At 29.7% G+C, this 17503-nt stretch overlaps 2 protein-coding genes across 3 annotated transcripts; both read left to right on the forward strand.

Annotated features, from left to right (window-relative positions):
- Positions 1-3919: 3919 nt before the first annotated feature.
- Positions 3920-8586, forward strand: LOC132934563 (2',5'-phosphodiesterase 12). Its single transcript, XM_061000879.1, has 9 exons — positions 3920-4072; positions 5075-5825; positions 6039-6178; positions 6239-6404; positions 6482-6611; positions 6813-6968; positions 7631-7736; positions 8254-8408; positions 8466-8586. The coding sequence occupies exons 2-9, from the start codon at positions 5083-5085 to the stop codon at positions 8571-8573; spliced, it is 1704 nt and encodes a 567-aa protein (XP_060856862.1). The 5' UTR covers positions 3920-4072; positions 5075-5082; the 3' UTR covers positions 8574-8586.
- Positions 8587-10688: 2102 nt separating this feature from the next.
- Positions 10689-17091, forward strand: LOC132935668 (alpha-protein kinase 1-like). 2 transcript variants are annotated; one of them, XM_061002272.1, is made up of 5 exons: positions 10689-11282; positions 12882-12958; positions 13512-13593; positions 14989-15373; positions 15889-17091. In XM_061002272.1, exons 1-5 carry the CDS (start codon positions 11211-11213, stop codon positions 16701-16703), a joined length of 1431 nt encoding a protein of 476 aa, XP_060858255.1. In that variant the 5' UTR covers positions 10689-11210; the 3' UTR covers positions 16704-17091. The 2 variants fall into 2 exon arrangements, with proteins under 2 accessions (XP_060858255.1, XP_060858256.1); XM_061002273.1 differs by lacking the exons at positions 10689-11282; positions 12882-12958; positions 13512-13593 and adding an exon at positions 14851-14880 and having other exon boundaries at positions 14968-15373.
- The last annotated feature ends 412 nt before the right edge of the window (positions 17092-17503 follow it).

The following is a 17503-nucleotide window of genomic DNA, read 5'->3' on the forward strand; positions in this document are numbered from 1 at the left end:
AATAAAGTAGTAATATTTATTTTCATAGGAGAATATTTTAACTCATAATTTGACTGTGCAATATAAAATATTTTTTCAAATACTTGAAATATTATTATAATATTATAATTATTGAATATTATTAAAATTGCCGACTCAATGGATCGCTAAGCTATGTGCCGACTGGGCCCAACTAGATGAGTCTTGTGGGGGGGGGGGGGTGTGGCCCACCCCCTACACCCCCTCCCACCCTCGGGACGGCCCTGGGCGGGAGCCCCGAGCCCATAATAGAATCGAACAATAGTAAGCCCCTGGCAGGTAGTATGTTTCCTATAATGTGAATCTAGGACAAAATATCCAAACTAAAATATCCAAGGACAAAATATCCAACGGTCAAAATATCCACGGACAAAATATCCAAATTTATCCGTTTTTACGTAAATTAGTAGATTATACTTTACTTTGTAATAAAATTAGCTCAAATATCAAATTATTTAATTATAAAAATATACCTAATATATAATAATAATATAAATATAAATATACGATATAATATAGGTATTCCATATAATATTACACTATTTTCCAAAAATTTTAAAAATTGTTTTTAAAAATTTAGGTACTAATTAGTAATTACTAATTACTAATAGTAAAATAAATTACATTAATAGTAATAATATAACAAATTATACTGCACTCACATTAGTCAAACTGAGCTTTGTTAATATTATATATATTGTAATTGATATATATATATAAAATATAAATATGTCAACAGCAATTAAAAACTCAACGCAGGGGTTTGACTAATGTGAGTGCAGTATAATTTGTGATATTATTACTATTAATGTAGTTTATTTTACTATTAGTAATTAGTAATTACTAATTAGTACCTAAATGTATATATATATATAATATTAACAAAGCTCGCCAAGCTCAGCTCCACGGATGCATACACACACTTACGTCCTACGATAAAGGTAAAATGTTTTAAAATTATTTTACATTTTATTTTATATTATTAATGTGCGTGCAAAATTTATTTTACTATTAGTAATATAAGTTATATAAGTTATATATATATAGTTATATATATATATAAGTTATATAAGTTATATATGTATATAAGTTTAACTAATTTTACGAGCTAATTTTAAAATTTAATATTTAGAAAACTTTAGATTCTGAGCGGAGCGAGAATGTATTGATTTTACAATGATGTATGTATTTTTATTTTTCTGAAACGTTTTTCCAAATTTTTAGAAAATAGTGTAGGTAGTCATGTTTTTAGCAAATTATTTAATATTTTATTTCATTTCATTGTGTGTATACTGTATTCATAAAAACAAATTGTTTTACATTTTATTTTATATTATTTGACTATTTGACTAAGATGTGTGCAGTATATTTTGCAGTATATTACAAAGTAAAGTGTAATCTACTAATTTACGTAAAAACGGATAAATTTGGATATTTTGTCCGTGGATATTTTGACCATTGGATATTTTGTCCTTGGATATTTCGGTTTGGATATTTTGTCCGTGGATATCTTGTCCTTGGATATTTTGACCGATTACCGGATAATGTATATATGATGACTATTTGGCAAAATTATCTTAATCCGGGCTTGATTATATTTTATACACATAATGACAATCAATTTAGGTGATTTGAGAAAAATTAATTCAACCTATTACTAGCTACTAATTAGTAGTAAACAAACTACTTTAATAGCAATATAAATATATAATTAAATATACTTATTACTTGGTAATGTTCGCTGACAGATCGTTTTCATTCAGTATAAAGGTCCCTACACACTGCAGTGGCGGTGAATTGATGCAGGACTCATTTCACCGCGGCGGTAAAACCAAGCCAATAGAATTTAACGCCACCGCCACCATTGCAGTGTGTGGGGACCTTTACACCAGGGGCGCCATTTGAGTTTTATAATTGGGTGCCAAAATTTAAGCAGGCCAATTTTTTTTTGTCGGGCCACTTTTTAAAAAATAGTCAATACAGATATTGTTTATACTGGATACCCCCACCAACAACCGCCGGTACGCGACGTGCGTGCAGTGCCGTCAGTCCATTGTGAGTTATAATATACAGCCAGTTCCAATTAGCACCACTATAATACACGTGTTTACGTTCAATTTATTTGAAATTGGTGTATACTTGTTGGACAGTTTTGATGGGCGACCGTCATGCACAATCGAGTGCGAGAGTGGGAGAACTTGAGCTCAGGACGGCCGTCGGCGTATTCTACATTTTAATCCAGGCCAATAAGACACAGAAAAAAATAGGGGAGCCAAAGTATCCCCTACTCCCCCCCAAATGGCACCCCTGATTTACACTATTACAGCGACTAACTCCTCAATTATGATAGTATAGGTACTCGACACCTATAATTGTATAGTAGAGCGGTTACCTATACTTACCTTATCCCTTTTTTTATATGTTGATAATGGAAATTTAATATAAGATTTAATATAAGTTGTACTTATAGTAATTTAAAAATAAGTATAATAAATAACTTTTTGAAAATGATTTTGTAGTTAAAAATTTGGATATCTTATCATTCTTATCGTATTTGGTGAACACTTAAAGTATCTACGGACTACGGTTATTCGTTTTTGAATTCCAACAAAATAAGAATATCGTTGGATGAGAAATCGTTGAGTCGAAAAAATCTCTAAAGGACAAGTTCTACTTCATCTGGGTATCCGAGTACCAGGGTCGCACGCGCTAGGCGCTACTGTTTTTCGATTTCGGAGGCGGCGTCGGAGCCAGTGACTGCGACGGCCGAGGCAATCACGATCACAGCATACGCTCCTGTTACACGTGTTCTGATCAGTCGCCGTCAAGATTTCTACAACGTCTCTGCAACGTCCCTACAACGTTACAGCAACGTTCCTACAACGCCGAATGAAACCGAGTAAAAAAGAATCGTGCCTATGTATTTTTAATATTTTTATAATGAGTTTAAATAAAAATAATATGGTTTATATTTTACTAGGATTTTAAATTACCCTGTCTGTATAAATTATATTTATTCTAAATCAGGTTTGCAATTATTTATATCACTCCTCATCCTAAATGTCTATTGAACTCAAACAAAAATAATTAATAGACAGTAACACAATATAAAATTATTATTCTTGTTTTTTTTTTTTATCATACTTTAGATCATTTATAAAACTGTAGTCTGTAGAAAATTATTGTTTATTGTTTACGGGCGGCATAGCTCTCTGGGCAGGCAACTACTGTCGGCAAGACAACCGGGCATGGCAGAAACCTACGGGTGCCCAAATAGAAATAGGCGTCCAAACTTCAAGCCTTCGGGCCTAAATGGAAAAAATTAAAATTAAAAAAAAGTAGACCTATACCATTGAGTAGAGAGCCTTCATTTATAAAGGCTATTTATTTATTAAGGCGAAACAGTGTAGTAACTAGTAATTCTACCTTTTCAAATTCCAGTAAACGTCATATCAAAAAAGAGTATTTAAACATTTTTGTATTTCAATTTTTGGAGAAGTCAAAATTGTGGGAAAGTCGATTTCAAGTAGACTTGACGACGAATTCAAATCTGTTTTCAGAATTATTATCACTTCATTAGATCAATTGATATGTTTGGCAAAGAATCCGTCTAAAATCCTATGTCGCGCGTGTGTTAGACAAAAACAGAAAATCACGGTATGGAATCCCCTTGAGCGTAGCATAAAATATCGAACATTGTTTCTCTATACAATTTATACTCAATGGCTATAGTGGACAGTTATAAATTATAGGCAATTTTATATTTTTATACACGGAGTATCTGAAACATTCTTTCTTGCGAACACGAACTTATCAAATATAATATTATGGTAAATCGTGCTGCGAAGATCCGTTCGTCCGTCGTTATCAACTATCATAATATTATTGTTATCATCTAAACGTATTTTCATTGATAATGTGCAGAATTTTCAGTAGCCGTAAAATGTAAATCGTAATGTCTCATGCCTGCCGAATTACACGGTTTACGATTCGATTGTGACATTTTTTTACTGTTGATCAGTATTGAAGATTATATTTAATAATAAATATCAATGTAAGTATGCAAATTTTTCGTTATTATAATATTTAGTTTCAAAATATTTAAAATAGCTTTGGTATACCTACTATTTACTAGTGCTATGAATCCCAGTCATCAGGTGACGGGTACCTATTGTAATGAGTAAGTAGTGACTATTGTAGTGACTAATGACACATGTTCTTTATTAAACAGTTTTTTTAAATATGCCTAAGTACTTACAACTTTTTTCTAGTATTTTTTTTATACGTATTTTGATGAACTCTGTTCTACATGTGTAGTTTGTGTGTATGTTTATGAGCTACGAGACCTATTTACATATTAAATTAGATAATTTGGGTATATATTCACTTATCAAATATTCAATTCATTGTACCTACCCCCATTCACTGAAGTTGTTTTTACATAATGTAACCTCAACAACCATTTTCAATTTGTTATGAATTATAGGGTAAAGTATTAATCACTCCTTGTCAATGTTAGCTCCAACTGCCATATTGAATTATTTCTAGGTCCCAAAACAAAGCTTATAAAATACAATTTAAGAGAATGTTACACCGACATTTGTTGTCTCCGTCTTACAAGTGCTTAACATAGCAAATTGTACGCTCAGAAGAACACATGTAGCTCCGTTAGTTAAAAAATTAGAGCGAATTGACCTCTTATAAAATTTAAAGGTGAGATTATTATCTAGGCAATCTCTTAAGCTTTTTATTATATTTTAACTTTAAAACTAGTTATGAGTATTTTAAGATGTACAAAGAATTTACAATTTTAAAATACTCAACTCGCTTTAAAATTAAAATATAATAAAAAGCCCATGAGATTATCTAGATAATAATCTTACCTTTAAATTGTTTAAGAGGTCAATTCACTTTAATTTAGCTTAACGTGTTCTGCTGTATACAATTTAGTGTGTTATGCACTTGTAAGACAAATATAACAAATGTCGGTGTAACGTCCTCATAAATGTACTTAAGTATAAGTAATACACTTACGGTTTTTTTTTTTTTTTTCTAGAAAAACATATGAAATCTTTTAACAAGTTATCCAAGCATATCTATTGCATTATAAGAAATATGTCTTCTTTTAAATTAATTTTATGGGAAAATTCAATGTTTGTCAACTGCTTGATTCCAACAGGAGAGACCAAACAAAAAATGATGGTAACTCTACTATCACCATTTAACAAATCAAAAACAATAAAATTGTGTCGAAGTCCAGAAGATACAATAAAAGACTTTGTTGATAGACTTGTTTTAAAATTATCACTTAGTCAACGCAAAGTTGAAAAAGAAAATCTTGACAGAGATTGGGTCTTTATATTAGCGAATGGAATCCAAGTACCTCCTACTTCTAAGTGTTATGAAATATTTGAGGAAATGAAAGAAAATACGCTTCAAATTAAAGATCAGACTTATAAAATAATAGTTAATGCACCATTAATTAAGGAATTTAAATTGGGATATCCTCCATATCAAGGACTAATGATATATCCCTATGCACTTGATCAGGGATTTAATGTCTCTGTTATGGATACTCAGTATTTATGGTACAGAATTAATTCAAAAGATGAAACAGAAGTGGGCAATAAAATGACCTATACACCTACTGCTGAGGATGTTAATTGTTGTCTAAAATTGGTGTGTACTCCTTTTAATGATGAAGGCCAACCAGGACCTAAAGCAGAAATAACATCTTCGACAGTCTTAAAAAATACCATTCAACTCTACCCATTTGAAAAGAGGTTAAAAACTAAGCCATTTAATAGGTAAGGTGAATTAATTATATATATTTGTAATTTTAACCAATTGTAATTGATACTGTAGTTTTAACAATAATTAATTGCTATTTACTTATTTATTATCTAAAATGAAATATATATCTTATTAAGTAATAATACTTTTAAAATAAACAATGGTTCTTATTAATTATTATTACAAGCAGTTAACTAAATTTGTTTTTTTGTAATTATATGTTGTAGTATTAGAGTTGTAACATACAATTTACTAGCTGGAGAATACACAAAAACTAAGGAAGCAAAATCTGAAATGTATCCTTATTGCCCAGAAGAAATTTTAGCATCCAGTTATCGGCACCCTCTTATTTTAAGAGAACTTCAAGGTACCCAAGTGATAATATGTAAATAATTTATTTTATGTATAATTGATTATCTTTATGTAGCGTACAATGGAGATATAATTTGCTTGCAAGAAGTAGATAAACATTTTTTTCGTAGAGAGTTATGTCCTATATTAAAACAATTCAAAGGCATGACTGGATTATTTTTAAAAAAAAATGGCCGTAGGAATGAAGGTCTGAGTTGTTTTTATTCTCCTGAAAAATTTAAGTATGTTATACAGTATTATTTGTATTTTTATATTGATTAATATTTTAATGGTTTAATTTATTTTAAATATATTTCAGTTTATTAGAACAATGTGATATTAGTTTAAACGATCCGATTACTGTGGAATTATACTGTGGACCTATTGTAAGAGACATAATGGATGATGAAATATGGAAACAAGGATTAGAAAAAAAAACTGTTTTCCAAGTCAGTGATTACTTATATTAGTATTTTATTGGATTTTAAAATGTAAAATTTACATTTAGTTTAATTTTTAAAAGAAAGTCTTGCTTATTTTATAGATTTAATTAGTTTGGATTTCATGTTGTAAAATAATTATTAGCAATTAATTTTAAAAATATGTATTTATTAGCAAAAAATTAATTAAAATGTTTTCTTATTTTATAGGTCCTAGCTTTTGAATTGATTTCTGACAAAAAACAATTATTCTTAGTATGCAATACTCATTTGATATCTAATTCAGATGGTGATTTTATAAGATTGTTTCAAGCTTTAATTGAACTAATTATTATTAATAAAATAAAACAAAATATAAATAAAGATGTAAGTATCTTAAGTTGAAAAGTTATTTAACTGTATATTTTTTTTCTCAAAATATTATGTATTATGCCGTATGTTTTAATTAGAACAAAAAGCTTAAGTGATAAAAATAATAAATTATGACAGAAAGAAGAGGCCTCCTACTGGAAGTACTTCATCGTGTATAAACTGCATATTAAATGAAATAATTTTCATTTTATTTTCATTTTAAAAATATTAGATAGTAACCATAGAAATAGAATACCATTCTAAATTGTATACAAAAATTTCTAGTTTCTAGATATTAACTAACATTTTGTGTTAGCTGATTTCCAATAGTGGTTCACTCTAACAGAACCTTATTTAGTATCATAAAAGGGATTAAATTGTTTTTGCTTTAATTTCTTTCTAAGACAATATTTAAATTAAACATCTTTTACCTTAAAAATGTTATGTGATTGTCAGGGGCACCATATAAGGAATCAATTTGAATCTTTTTACAAATAACTTAACAAACCTATAACTCTGAATAATTTAAGAAAATTCATTGTGAGGTTACAAACATCTATTTTTTTTTTGCAAATGTGACTATTTACTCATATATAAATAAAAAAATAATAAAGTACGATGATTAAATTAATCGAAAGGCATAATTATAAATATAATAATTTTGTATTCAATTTCAGTATCCTGGACGTAATGTATCTGTTATATTCTGTGGAGATTTCAACAGTACACCTGAAAGCGGCGTTTATGATTTAGCCACCAAATTAACATTACCAGAAGAACATAGTAAATACATTTTTATTATTATTTATACATAAATATTTTTTAATGCTCAAAGTTTATTTAGAGAGATATGTTAAAAAAATGCAGTTACTGATAATATGTAATAATATTATACAATATTCATTCTTTTAAAAATCAAATTATGCAACTTAAAAAAATATATAATCCATTCAAGCTTCTAAGTATCTGGGGATTAACAATTTAAGTAGTAATCAAGGGTTAAACACTTTATTTCTGCATTTAGGATTTGTATAAGTATTTTTATGAGCTTATCAGTTATCATTATTGCAAATGTCATATTTGATTAGCTACACACTGTCTACAAATATTTCTGAAAAATCACATTTATAATAATAATTAACAAATTAAAGAATGTTGTTTAAAATATTTATACTTGGCAGAGGGCACTTAGAAGTCTCAATTAATTTTGGTAGTCCACTAATTATGTTAGTTTACAAGTATCAATGAGTCAATATAATTGTTAATTTCATGTGTAATTTAAGTTATATTTTTTTTTCAGGAATGGTAAAAATATTGAACGATTTAAAAAAAAATCTTGAATTTAAAATGGAAAGTGCATATAATACTGATGTTCTGTACAGTAATTATACCGAAACTTTTTTCGGACTTTTAGATTACATATATTTTACTAATCAACATCTTGAGCTTATACAGGTAAACATTATTATGTGCTAAATATTTTTGTGAGATTTTATTTATTTTTATTTTTAGGTATTGTCCATGCCATCACATGATGATGTTATTCAACACGGTGGAATTCCGAGTTTGTTATTTCCTTCAGATCATTTAGCTTTAATCGCAGACTTTAAAATAAAATAATGCATACTATGTATATTTTCAAATGTTTTTTTATTTTGTATTTTTTTTTTTAACAACAGTATCTTTTTTAAGTTAATGGAATATTTATTATAGTTATATAATAGCCATATAATTTGTAAATATTAGAGATCCAGTTTGTTCCTATTTCATACCACATTCATATTAGTTTCTGTGTCTATAAATATAATTTCTGGATTTAAATTGTTAACAAAAAAATCTTAATTTATAACCTTGTTGCTCATTTTTCCATTTATTATTTTAATAATTTGGCATATCTGTGTTTTTTGACACTATATTCATAATTAGATACTTGAAATGATACTTAAAATGATTGAATTATTGTTTTGAAAAAAATCACAATATTCGTTTTTAACTAAAATTAATTTTTATATATGTAATAATGTATGAAACTTGTATGCATTTATTCTAAATTAAGTATGTATAAAATAGGCAATTATAAAGTTAATTTGAAAAAACGAATTATTTAAGATGTCAGCGCAATATTTGTTTACTCTTACACCCACGCACAATATAGTTATTTTATGATTTATGATCATCTTAATTTAAAATCATTTATTGCAACAATTATAGAGGTTAATATTTTTGAGGGTTTGACATATTATTATTGGTTTTTTTATTTTATTATTATTTGACTTTATATTAGACTTCAAAAATAAAACCCAATTTTGTTAACTTAAATTGTTTTTTGACAAAATTTAAACAAGTCAATATGTCGTAAGTACACTCAACAATATTATTCTTTAAATTTTTTGTAATTGTTGGTTTCACTTGATGATTACTCGAAAACTTAAAAAAAATTATTTTGGATGAATGCATTTTGAATGCATGTTGTACATTGGCTAGAGAGAGAAAACAATAAATTTTCTGATATAAGTACTTAATAACTCATTTTAAAATTAAAATATGAAAAAAAACCTCTTAGCTCGATCAGTTTTTATTTTTCTATACAAATTTGATTCTATATAAATTTGCTCTAATACTAACAATAGTCTGTAAATGACCCGTACCTACTCTATGTATAGTTTGAGCCCTACCAACACTTATTGATACGTTGACAGGCTGTTTTATCGATCAGAATTATTCTTAATAAATGTATAAAAAATACAAATCAAGAGATTGATTTTTAGTTATGCTCAACACGTGTACCATATGAAACAATTGGAAAAAATATGGAATTTCTATTGTTGATGCAATTAGTAATTATTAGGCACCTAAGTACCTTAATGGGCCACATTCAGATTCAACACATTGATTAAGATACAAATTACATATTTATAAAGGAAGTGATTTCTGTTTGTATGAGTTATGAATATGCAACAAAGATCGACATAACTATTAACTACATAAGTACCTAGTCCTAAGCTATTCAAAATTATAATGTAGGTTGTAGGTAGGTAACCTATTTGGTGAAAATGAAACATAAGACGTATATTCTGTGTTCAGTGAAATGTATAGAATTTTACTGAAAAATCGAATTGAAATCTGATCAGACTTATCGATAAAAAACACAAAATACTATTTAGTTATCTGTTAGTTTCTTGAAATTTTTGTAATAATAAATTATTAATAATAAAAAATAAAAATTGTATAAATAGACGTTAGAGTGCAGCACTACAACTATATAATTATGTATTTCTAAGATAAATACATTTGAGTGTAAATAATATTGAGTTCAATCCCCCTGCCAAGTGCTAGTTTTTAGACAACGGTGGACGGTCGGACGGTTAAGATTATAGATTATAATAATATATTTTCATGATCAAATAACTATTACTATTATTATAAATTATAATTTAATCATGATAATATATTATTATATAATTGACAATTGTTGATATCTATTATAGCCGTGCGCGACGTCGTGTCATCATAGTATTATAGATAAAATTCAACGGATGCTGTGGTTGTGGCGGTGGGAGGTACCGATTGTCTGTGGTTATGGTTTTTATTTATCGCTCCCTGGTACAGATTACGTTTCGACATCTTTGTCCACCGCCCGGCCGGTAACGTTGTCCCAACCTCCCAATGTCCTACTGTCCCACGGTGGCAGCCGGCGTGACGGTGTGCGGTCGAGTGTTTATGTTGGTGGTGAAAATCGAACTCAACATTTAATAAATAGGCCCATAATATTATTTATGTTCGCAACAAAATATTATAATATTATAATATTATTACGCGTCGTCGTCGGTCGAGTGTCGCCAGGACGTCGTGACCCGTTCGCTGCCGCCGCCGCCGTCGACTCGAGAGCGCGCGTCGAAAAATCCGTTTTTGTTTTCCGAAACGCTTGCACGCACGCGCGCACGCTCGCTCACGCCACACACCGACAGACGCAGAGTGACAGACGCACATTTTTCATTATTTTTTTCTGCGCTGCGTTCTTCGATATCGATTCGTCCGTTTCACACACTGTTTTTTCTCTGTTTTTTTCTCCCTTTTTTCCATTCGAGTTGAGTTTTTACGCTTTCCCGAGCGCCCTCTCCGACATACTCTCCGTGTGCTCTTGCCGTCAACGTTTTAGCACGCCGCCGTCGTCGTCGTCGTTGCCGTTTTCTTCCTCAACCGTCACACGCCGTCGTCATTCTGGCAGCCCGCAGTGCGAATAGAAACCCCCTCGAAATGGCGTCCGCAGCAGCCGCGGCCGCCTACAATCAGAACCGCCGTGTGCCGCCTACGATGCAAATCCAAAAGGTAAGTGAAGTGAAAAACCGCCGTAGACGTCACTCAGAGCTGACGATAATATGCTTAACGTTTTTGTGTCAGAAATATTCAAACTTTTTCATCTCGCGGTTCCTTTGGGCGTTCACAATATTTTGACCGCTCTCAAGTTATTTTTATGAAAAAAAATGAAACAATATGGATGATAATAAATAACGATTAACGGTGACTTTAGTACTAAGACTTCAAATGGTCGCGTGATGTGTCTCATTATCGTTTCCATAATCGCTTTAATGATTATAATTAATCATTTATATTCATTTATACATGACTTGCATTGATTTTGGTTTCCTGTTCTTTGACACGGCTACCTTCACAAACTGGCAACGCACAGTTTGAATACCTCTGGTTTATGTGTATATTAATATAATATTAAACATAGGTACCTTTGTACCTGCGTATTTAACATATTATAGTACTTTACCCTCAAATCGTTTTCTTTTCAATTTTAGACTGCCGGTAATGTCATTATGAAGGAATATCGTTCCATGGCTTCTTCACCGTAAATTTATTTATAGGTTAATATATTATATATACTACCTATATAATTGAGAGTAGCAGAGTATCTAAAACGGAGTGCCTACGTCAGTAATTCGATTTTAATCCTTTTTTAATGCATAGGTAGATAGGTTATTCTTTTGGTTTCACGCTATTTCATTTGAAGTTTGTTTTCTTTTTAACAAATCAGAAGATGTTTTCCATTTAAGCAGTTTGAGCAAACAAATGATCCTTCAGGGACTATTATGCCTATATCTTGACCTATATGCAGTTAGGTTGGTAAAAACTTCAAATGGCTATAACATTAATATTTCGATTTTCCGCAAAATTCTGATTTCACCATTGTTTTATGCATACAAAAATACATTTTCCTTACATTTGTTCGCAAAATAAAATTGAAATAAAAGTGTTGCCTGGTAATGTAGTTTTGTTTCGGTATATGTTTGGCGCATCATTACTCTGAAATCCTCGTTGTCTGGTCTTATTCATGTCCAACCTAAATAGTGAATAGGTAAACATTTTAGACTATGCACTTAACTGATGCTATTCTATTACCCTAAGTATTAATTGGCAATGATAGGTACCTATGGATTAAATGATAATATTAATGCACTCCAAAAAGAGGGGGGCTGTAGTACAATACATAAAATGAAAAATCGAGTATAAAATATAAAAATATACCAAAACATAAAATATATAAATCAATATGCCTTTTTTCGAAGACAAACAATGTTTGAAACGGTACCTACACACCACATTCGCTATTTGGGGTTTATTCATAATATGTTTTAGGTAAAATGAATTCCATCTACGGTATTAATTAATAGGCACCTATGGATAGGAAGATAGTAAAAAAAAAATTGCTTATCTAAAGAAATATAATTATATATAATAAAATAGGTATGCTTAGTAACAAAGGCTAGACTATTTTAATGTATAAAAATAGGTGTATTATATTCATATCGTGTTCAGGAAATATTATACAAACTTAATTTGTAGTACCTAGTTAATATGTCAAATATTTTAGTGGGAGGGTACATTAAGATTAATAATTTATATTTATTTATATTTTAGATACTTGATGAAAATGCACAACTGATTTCAACTATTCAAGAATTTCAAAGTAAAGGAAAAGCTCAAGATTGTGTTCAGTAAGTTTAATGGTTACGATTATTTACTATAACTGTAATTAACTTAGGTATATAATACTTTGATTTGTATTAGGTACTTACAGCAAGTTTAAAAGACATTTAAACATTTCTACAATTGTATTTAAATTATAGTATAAACAATCATAAGTAAAGATTTGACTCTAAAATTTTTTATTTCACAATTGTTTTATTTTTATGAATTCTAAAATCTCAAACATAAAATTGTTAGATTCATAACATTCTGTCCATCTATACATTTTGGTAGGCATATATTTTTTCTATGGTCATAGGAATATTTTTGAAGAGAATACTCTTCTGTTATAGGTAACATACATTTTAATAATTAAAGCAAAGGATTAAACTATTTTAGTGAAAGACAGTGAGTAAAACAGTCAGTGTGTCGTTAGTGTTTATATACCTAACTTATTAAGTATTTTAAATTTTATCCTTATTCTATGACTTTGTATTATACTGTATAATACAAGTTCAACAATGAAAACATAATAAAAATGTCATCGATTCTAATACAATATATTTTGTTGTTTATTTTAAGATTTCAGCAAATTCTTCACCGCAATTTAGTCTACTTGGCGTCTGTGGCAGATTCAAATCAAAACATTCAATCCTTGCTTCCGGTATGTACATATATTATTTAACTTATGACATATTATAAGTAAATACAGTAATTTATTATAAAATATTGGTTACTGTGATCTTAATTCCGTTATCTCAACTACCAATCACACTTTAGCTTAATATGTATACACAATTTATGTTAGCATAATAATATATTTATATTAGTACCTATTAGCTTGTATACACTTAATTCAAAATATCAAACAGTACTTGCTTGTTATCGCCCACAGCAACATATATAGTTGATCATCCTTTCACTTTTTATAATATAGTTAAAGTTACCTATCGTTACTAAACTTTGAAATAAATTGAAAACTATTGTAATATATTATCGTTTACGATTATTAATACCCGAGTTAATACCTAGTTGTACAGATGATAGTTAATAATTCATAATTACATGTAAGTAAATAAACTCAACAAAATTAAACAATTTTCTAAAGATCCTTAAATGTTATACATTTTATTTGTTTTAATGATATGTTTTTTTTTTTATAAAAATCTAATGCCACTATTAAATTTTGCGGGAAATAACTCATTAAAATTGATGTTATAAATAATTAAAAATAAATTAATCTCGTTTGTAAGATAGAGAGGTATGTACATAAAATTACACATATAATATTATAGTGACTTGCCGATAACTAAAATGATTATAATATTATATTTTGTAGTAAAAAAAAATTTCAATTATTATAACAAGTATTTACCATTTTTTCATTAATAGATCATAATATATTAGACATAATATAATATAAGACCTATCATAACATACACATCACTATGTCTGCAATAATTGAAATACTGAGAAATATCTGTCATGAATATTAAAATTTTAGATTAAAGAGTAAAAGACTGCTGACATAAACTACAAGTACGGTGAGGGGATAAATGTTATATGGTTCAGTGATAGAGTATTAACAAACAAGTATCTTTTAAATCAACTTACAAACTACCTTTTACAAAAATAATCACAGAGTTCCAAATAAAATATCTGAAGTTATTAAAAACTAAATTGTTGAATAATATTATATTGTTCAATAAAAAAATCAAATGGATTCTCTCTACATTGTTTCTTAAAATAAACTTTGTAAGATAAGATTTCAAATAATGACATATGGTTCCTATGATTCTCCATTTAGGGAAGCCCCAAATACGTTCAATGTGCTAAATGTGAGCTCCACTAACTGGGTCAACATAATTATGATTGAATGTATTGTGTGTGAATCCCGGTCTGGTCAGTCTATCTGTACCATATCCACTCCAACAAAATGTTCCGATACCAGGTGGTAGTTCAGTTAACGGATAGCACCAACTATTGATATTTTACCTAGTATTATTTTATTTTTAAATTTGTTTATTATTAATATTAGTACCTATTATTATTTTTGCAGCCACCAAGTATAGCCTTGCAACAAGGTATGCAAACGCAAGGGCAGCACATGCACCAGATACAACAACAACAGCAACAGCAACAACATCAACAGCATCAGCAGCAATTACAACAACAGCAACAACAACAGCAACAACAACAACAGCAGCAGCAGCAGCAGCAGCAGCAGCAGCAACAGCAACAGCAACAGCAACAGCAACCTCCTCCTCCATCTGTTATGATGGGTGGACCTGAGGGTCAGAATCCTCAGTCAATTCAACAGCAGCAACAACAACCTCAGCAACAAGGTCCACCTCAACAGGCCATGAACCAAGTGTTTACACAAGGACAAGGAGGACCAATGCCTCCTAGTGGATATCGCCCTCAACAATCTATTGCTCCGATGCGTATGTCTAAGGAATCATTTTTTTCTTAGGAATACATTTAAAATCTTTGAATTTAGTGTGTATTAGATATCAATGGTATCTACTCAGGTTGGAGCTCAGGGCGTTATCATATTATGTCAAAGAAGTGATTTAAAGTGTGAAACAATAGCGCTAGTAGTAGTTGGCCTGATTTAACCCGTAAAATCTATGTTCAAACAAACGTTATCATAAATTGTAGATAAACAACTACAACATACTATACAAGACAATATTTCAATTATCTACAGTTATAAATTAAAGAAAAAAATAATTATTTTTGTATACTTTTCACTAAATTTAATTTAAATTAATTAATAGTAAATATACTTATGTAATATACCTTTTTAAGACTTTCAATAAGTGAGACTCTAACAATTATTGATACATTTTTACAATATTATAGCTCTATCGTAGTCTTACAAACTGGCATGTGTCGTTAGGCGGTAAAAAATCAACATAACATTGTTATAAAATGTTTGATCATTCTTAAATTTCAGGTCCACCTTCTCAACAATACAGACCGTCTCCTCAGTATCAAGGACAACAAGGCTATCAAAATTTTGCAACTACACAAAGCAGTGCTGTTGTTGGTTCTAGCCAAGCAGGTGGAGGTGGGGTGTACAATCAACCACCAAATCAACCTTATCCAGGTCAAGGATATGGTCATCAACAACCAGTGCCCAGTTCAAACTATCCAAATCCCAATTATGCCAACCCGCCTACAAATCAACAGTACCAACCTAATGGTCCATATGGCAACCAACCTGGTGGTAGTTATCCACAAAATACTGTTTCTTCTCAGCCACAGAATTTCCCGCCTAACTATCCACCTGCTGGATATGTTCAACAACCAGTGAGTTCAAGCAGTGGTTATGGTCCTGTAACAAATCAACCATCAGCATACACTGGTTATGGAAACGCACCTCAGAATACTTATGCTTCTTCTCAGACAACTCAATCGGCACCATCGGCCTCTACACAAACATACCCTCCTCCACCTAACCAATCCGTTCCTAATGCTGCTGTTGCTGTACAACAGACTGCTCCTGCGCCACAACCTAATTATCCTACACCACAACAACCCAACGCTCAATCATACCAATCTCCTAATAATGGACCTAACCAACAGCCTGGACCACCTCAAAACTATCCACCTCAGCAAGGTTATCAACCTCCGCCACAAGGATATCCACAAGGTTATCCAACTCCTGGTCAACCTGGCGGCTATCAGCCATATCCACAGAGACCTTTGGCTCCTCCATCAAATCAGTCTCAATATCCGGGATATCCTTATCAGCCATCCCCTGTTTAAGTAATGACGAACAAGACAAAATATGAACATTAATTATTTTTTTAAAAACTTATTTTTAATGATATTGATATTGAATCAATGTACTTTAATTTACTTAGATTAGAGTTTTTATTTTTTGTACTTATCTATTAAATATTGGTACTTGCAGCTTGTAAATTATTATTATGTATACCCATTAGCACTTTTGAATTTGATAATATACTATATTACATAATGATTAATGGGGTTATTAAGAATATATTTAGTTAATTTAGTTAATCGTAAATTTAATTTACTTATATTCATAATACAGTTTGGTATTTTGGTATTATCTTCATATTCAGATAATAAAATCTTTATGTTTATATATTATAATGATTTTTCAAGATTATAAAACCATTTTTATAAATGCAATTTTTTTATTTATTTGAGCTGCTAATTTTTTTATGATGATATACATACTATTTGGTTTTGAAAGCATCTACATATAAAAAGTATAGTTATAAATGTGTTGAACTGCTGGTCTGCTGTTGCCTATGAATTGGTATTAATTTAAAAAAATGTATAATGTTTTAATTTGTTGTGAATTTGACTAATTTTGTCAAAATTTGAACTTATAAATACTTATAAAAAAATTAACCTTCCCCAAACCATTCTGAAAAGTATACATTATTACTTATAATGTATACTGTCAAAATAATGTTAAATGTAAATTATAAGTATCTTATCCTTTGTACACCAAATGGTTTGTATTTCAGAGGGTCTTTTAAATAAAAATAAAACAAGCTACTACAAGGTTATTAGTTTATAACAAAATAAAT

The sequence above is a fragment of the Metopolophium dirhodum genome, chromosome 1, assembly GCF_019925205.1.
Source record: "Metopolophium dirhodum isolate CAU chromosome 1, ASM1992520v1, whole genome shotgun sequence".
NCBI classification, from domain to species: Eukaryota; Metazoa; Arthropoda; class Insecta; order Hemiptera; family Aphididae; genus Metopolophium; species Metopolophium dirhodum.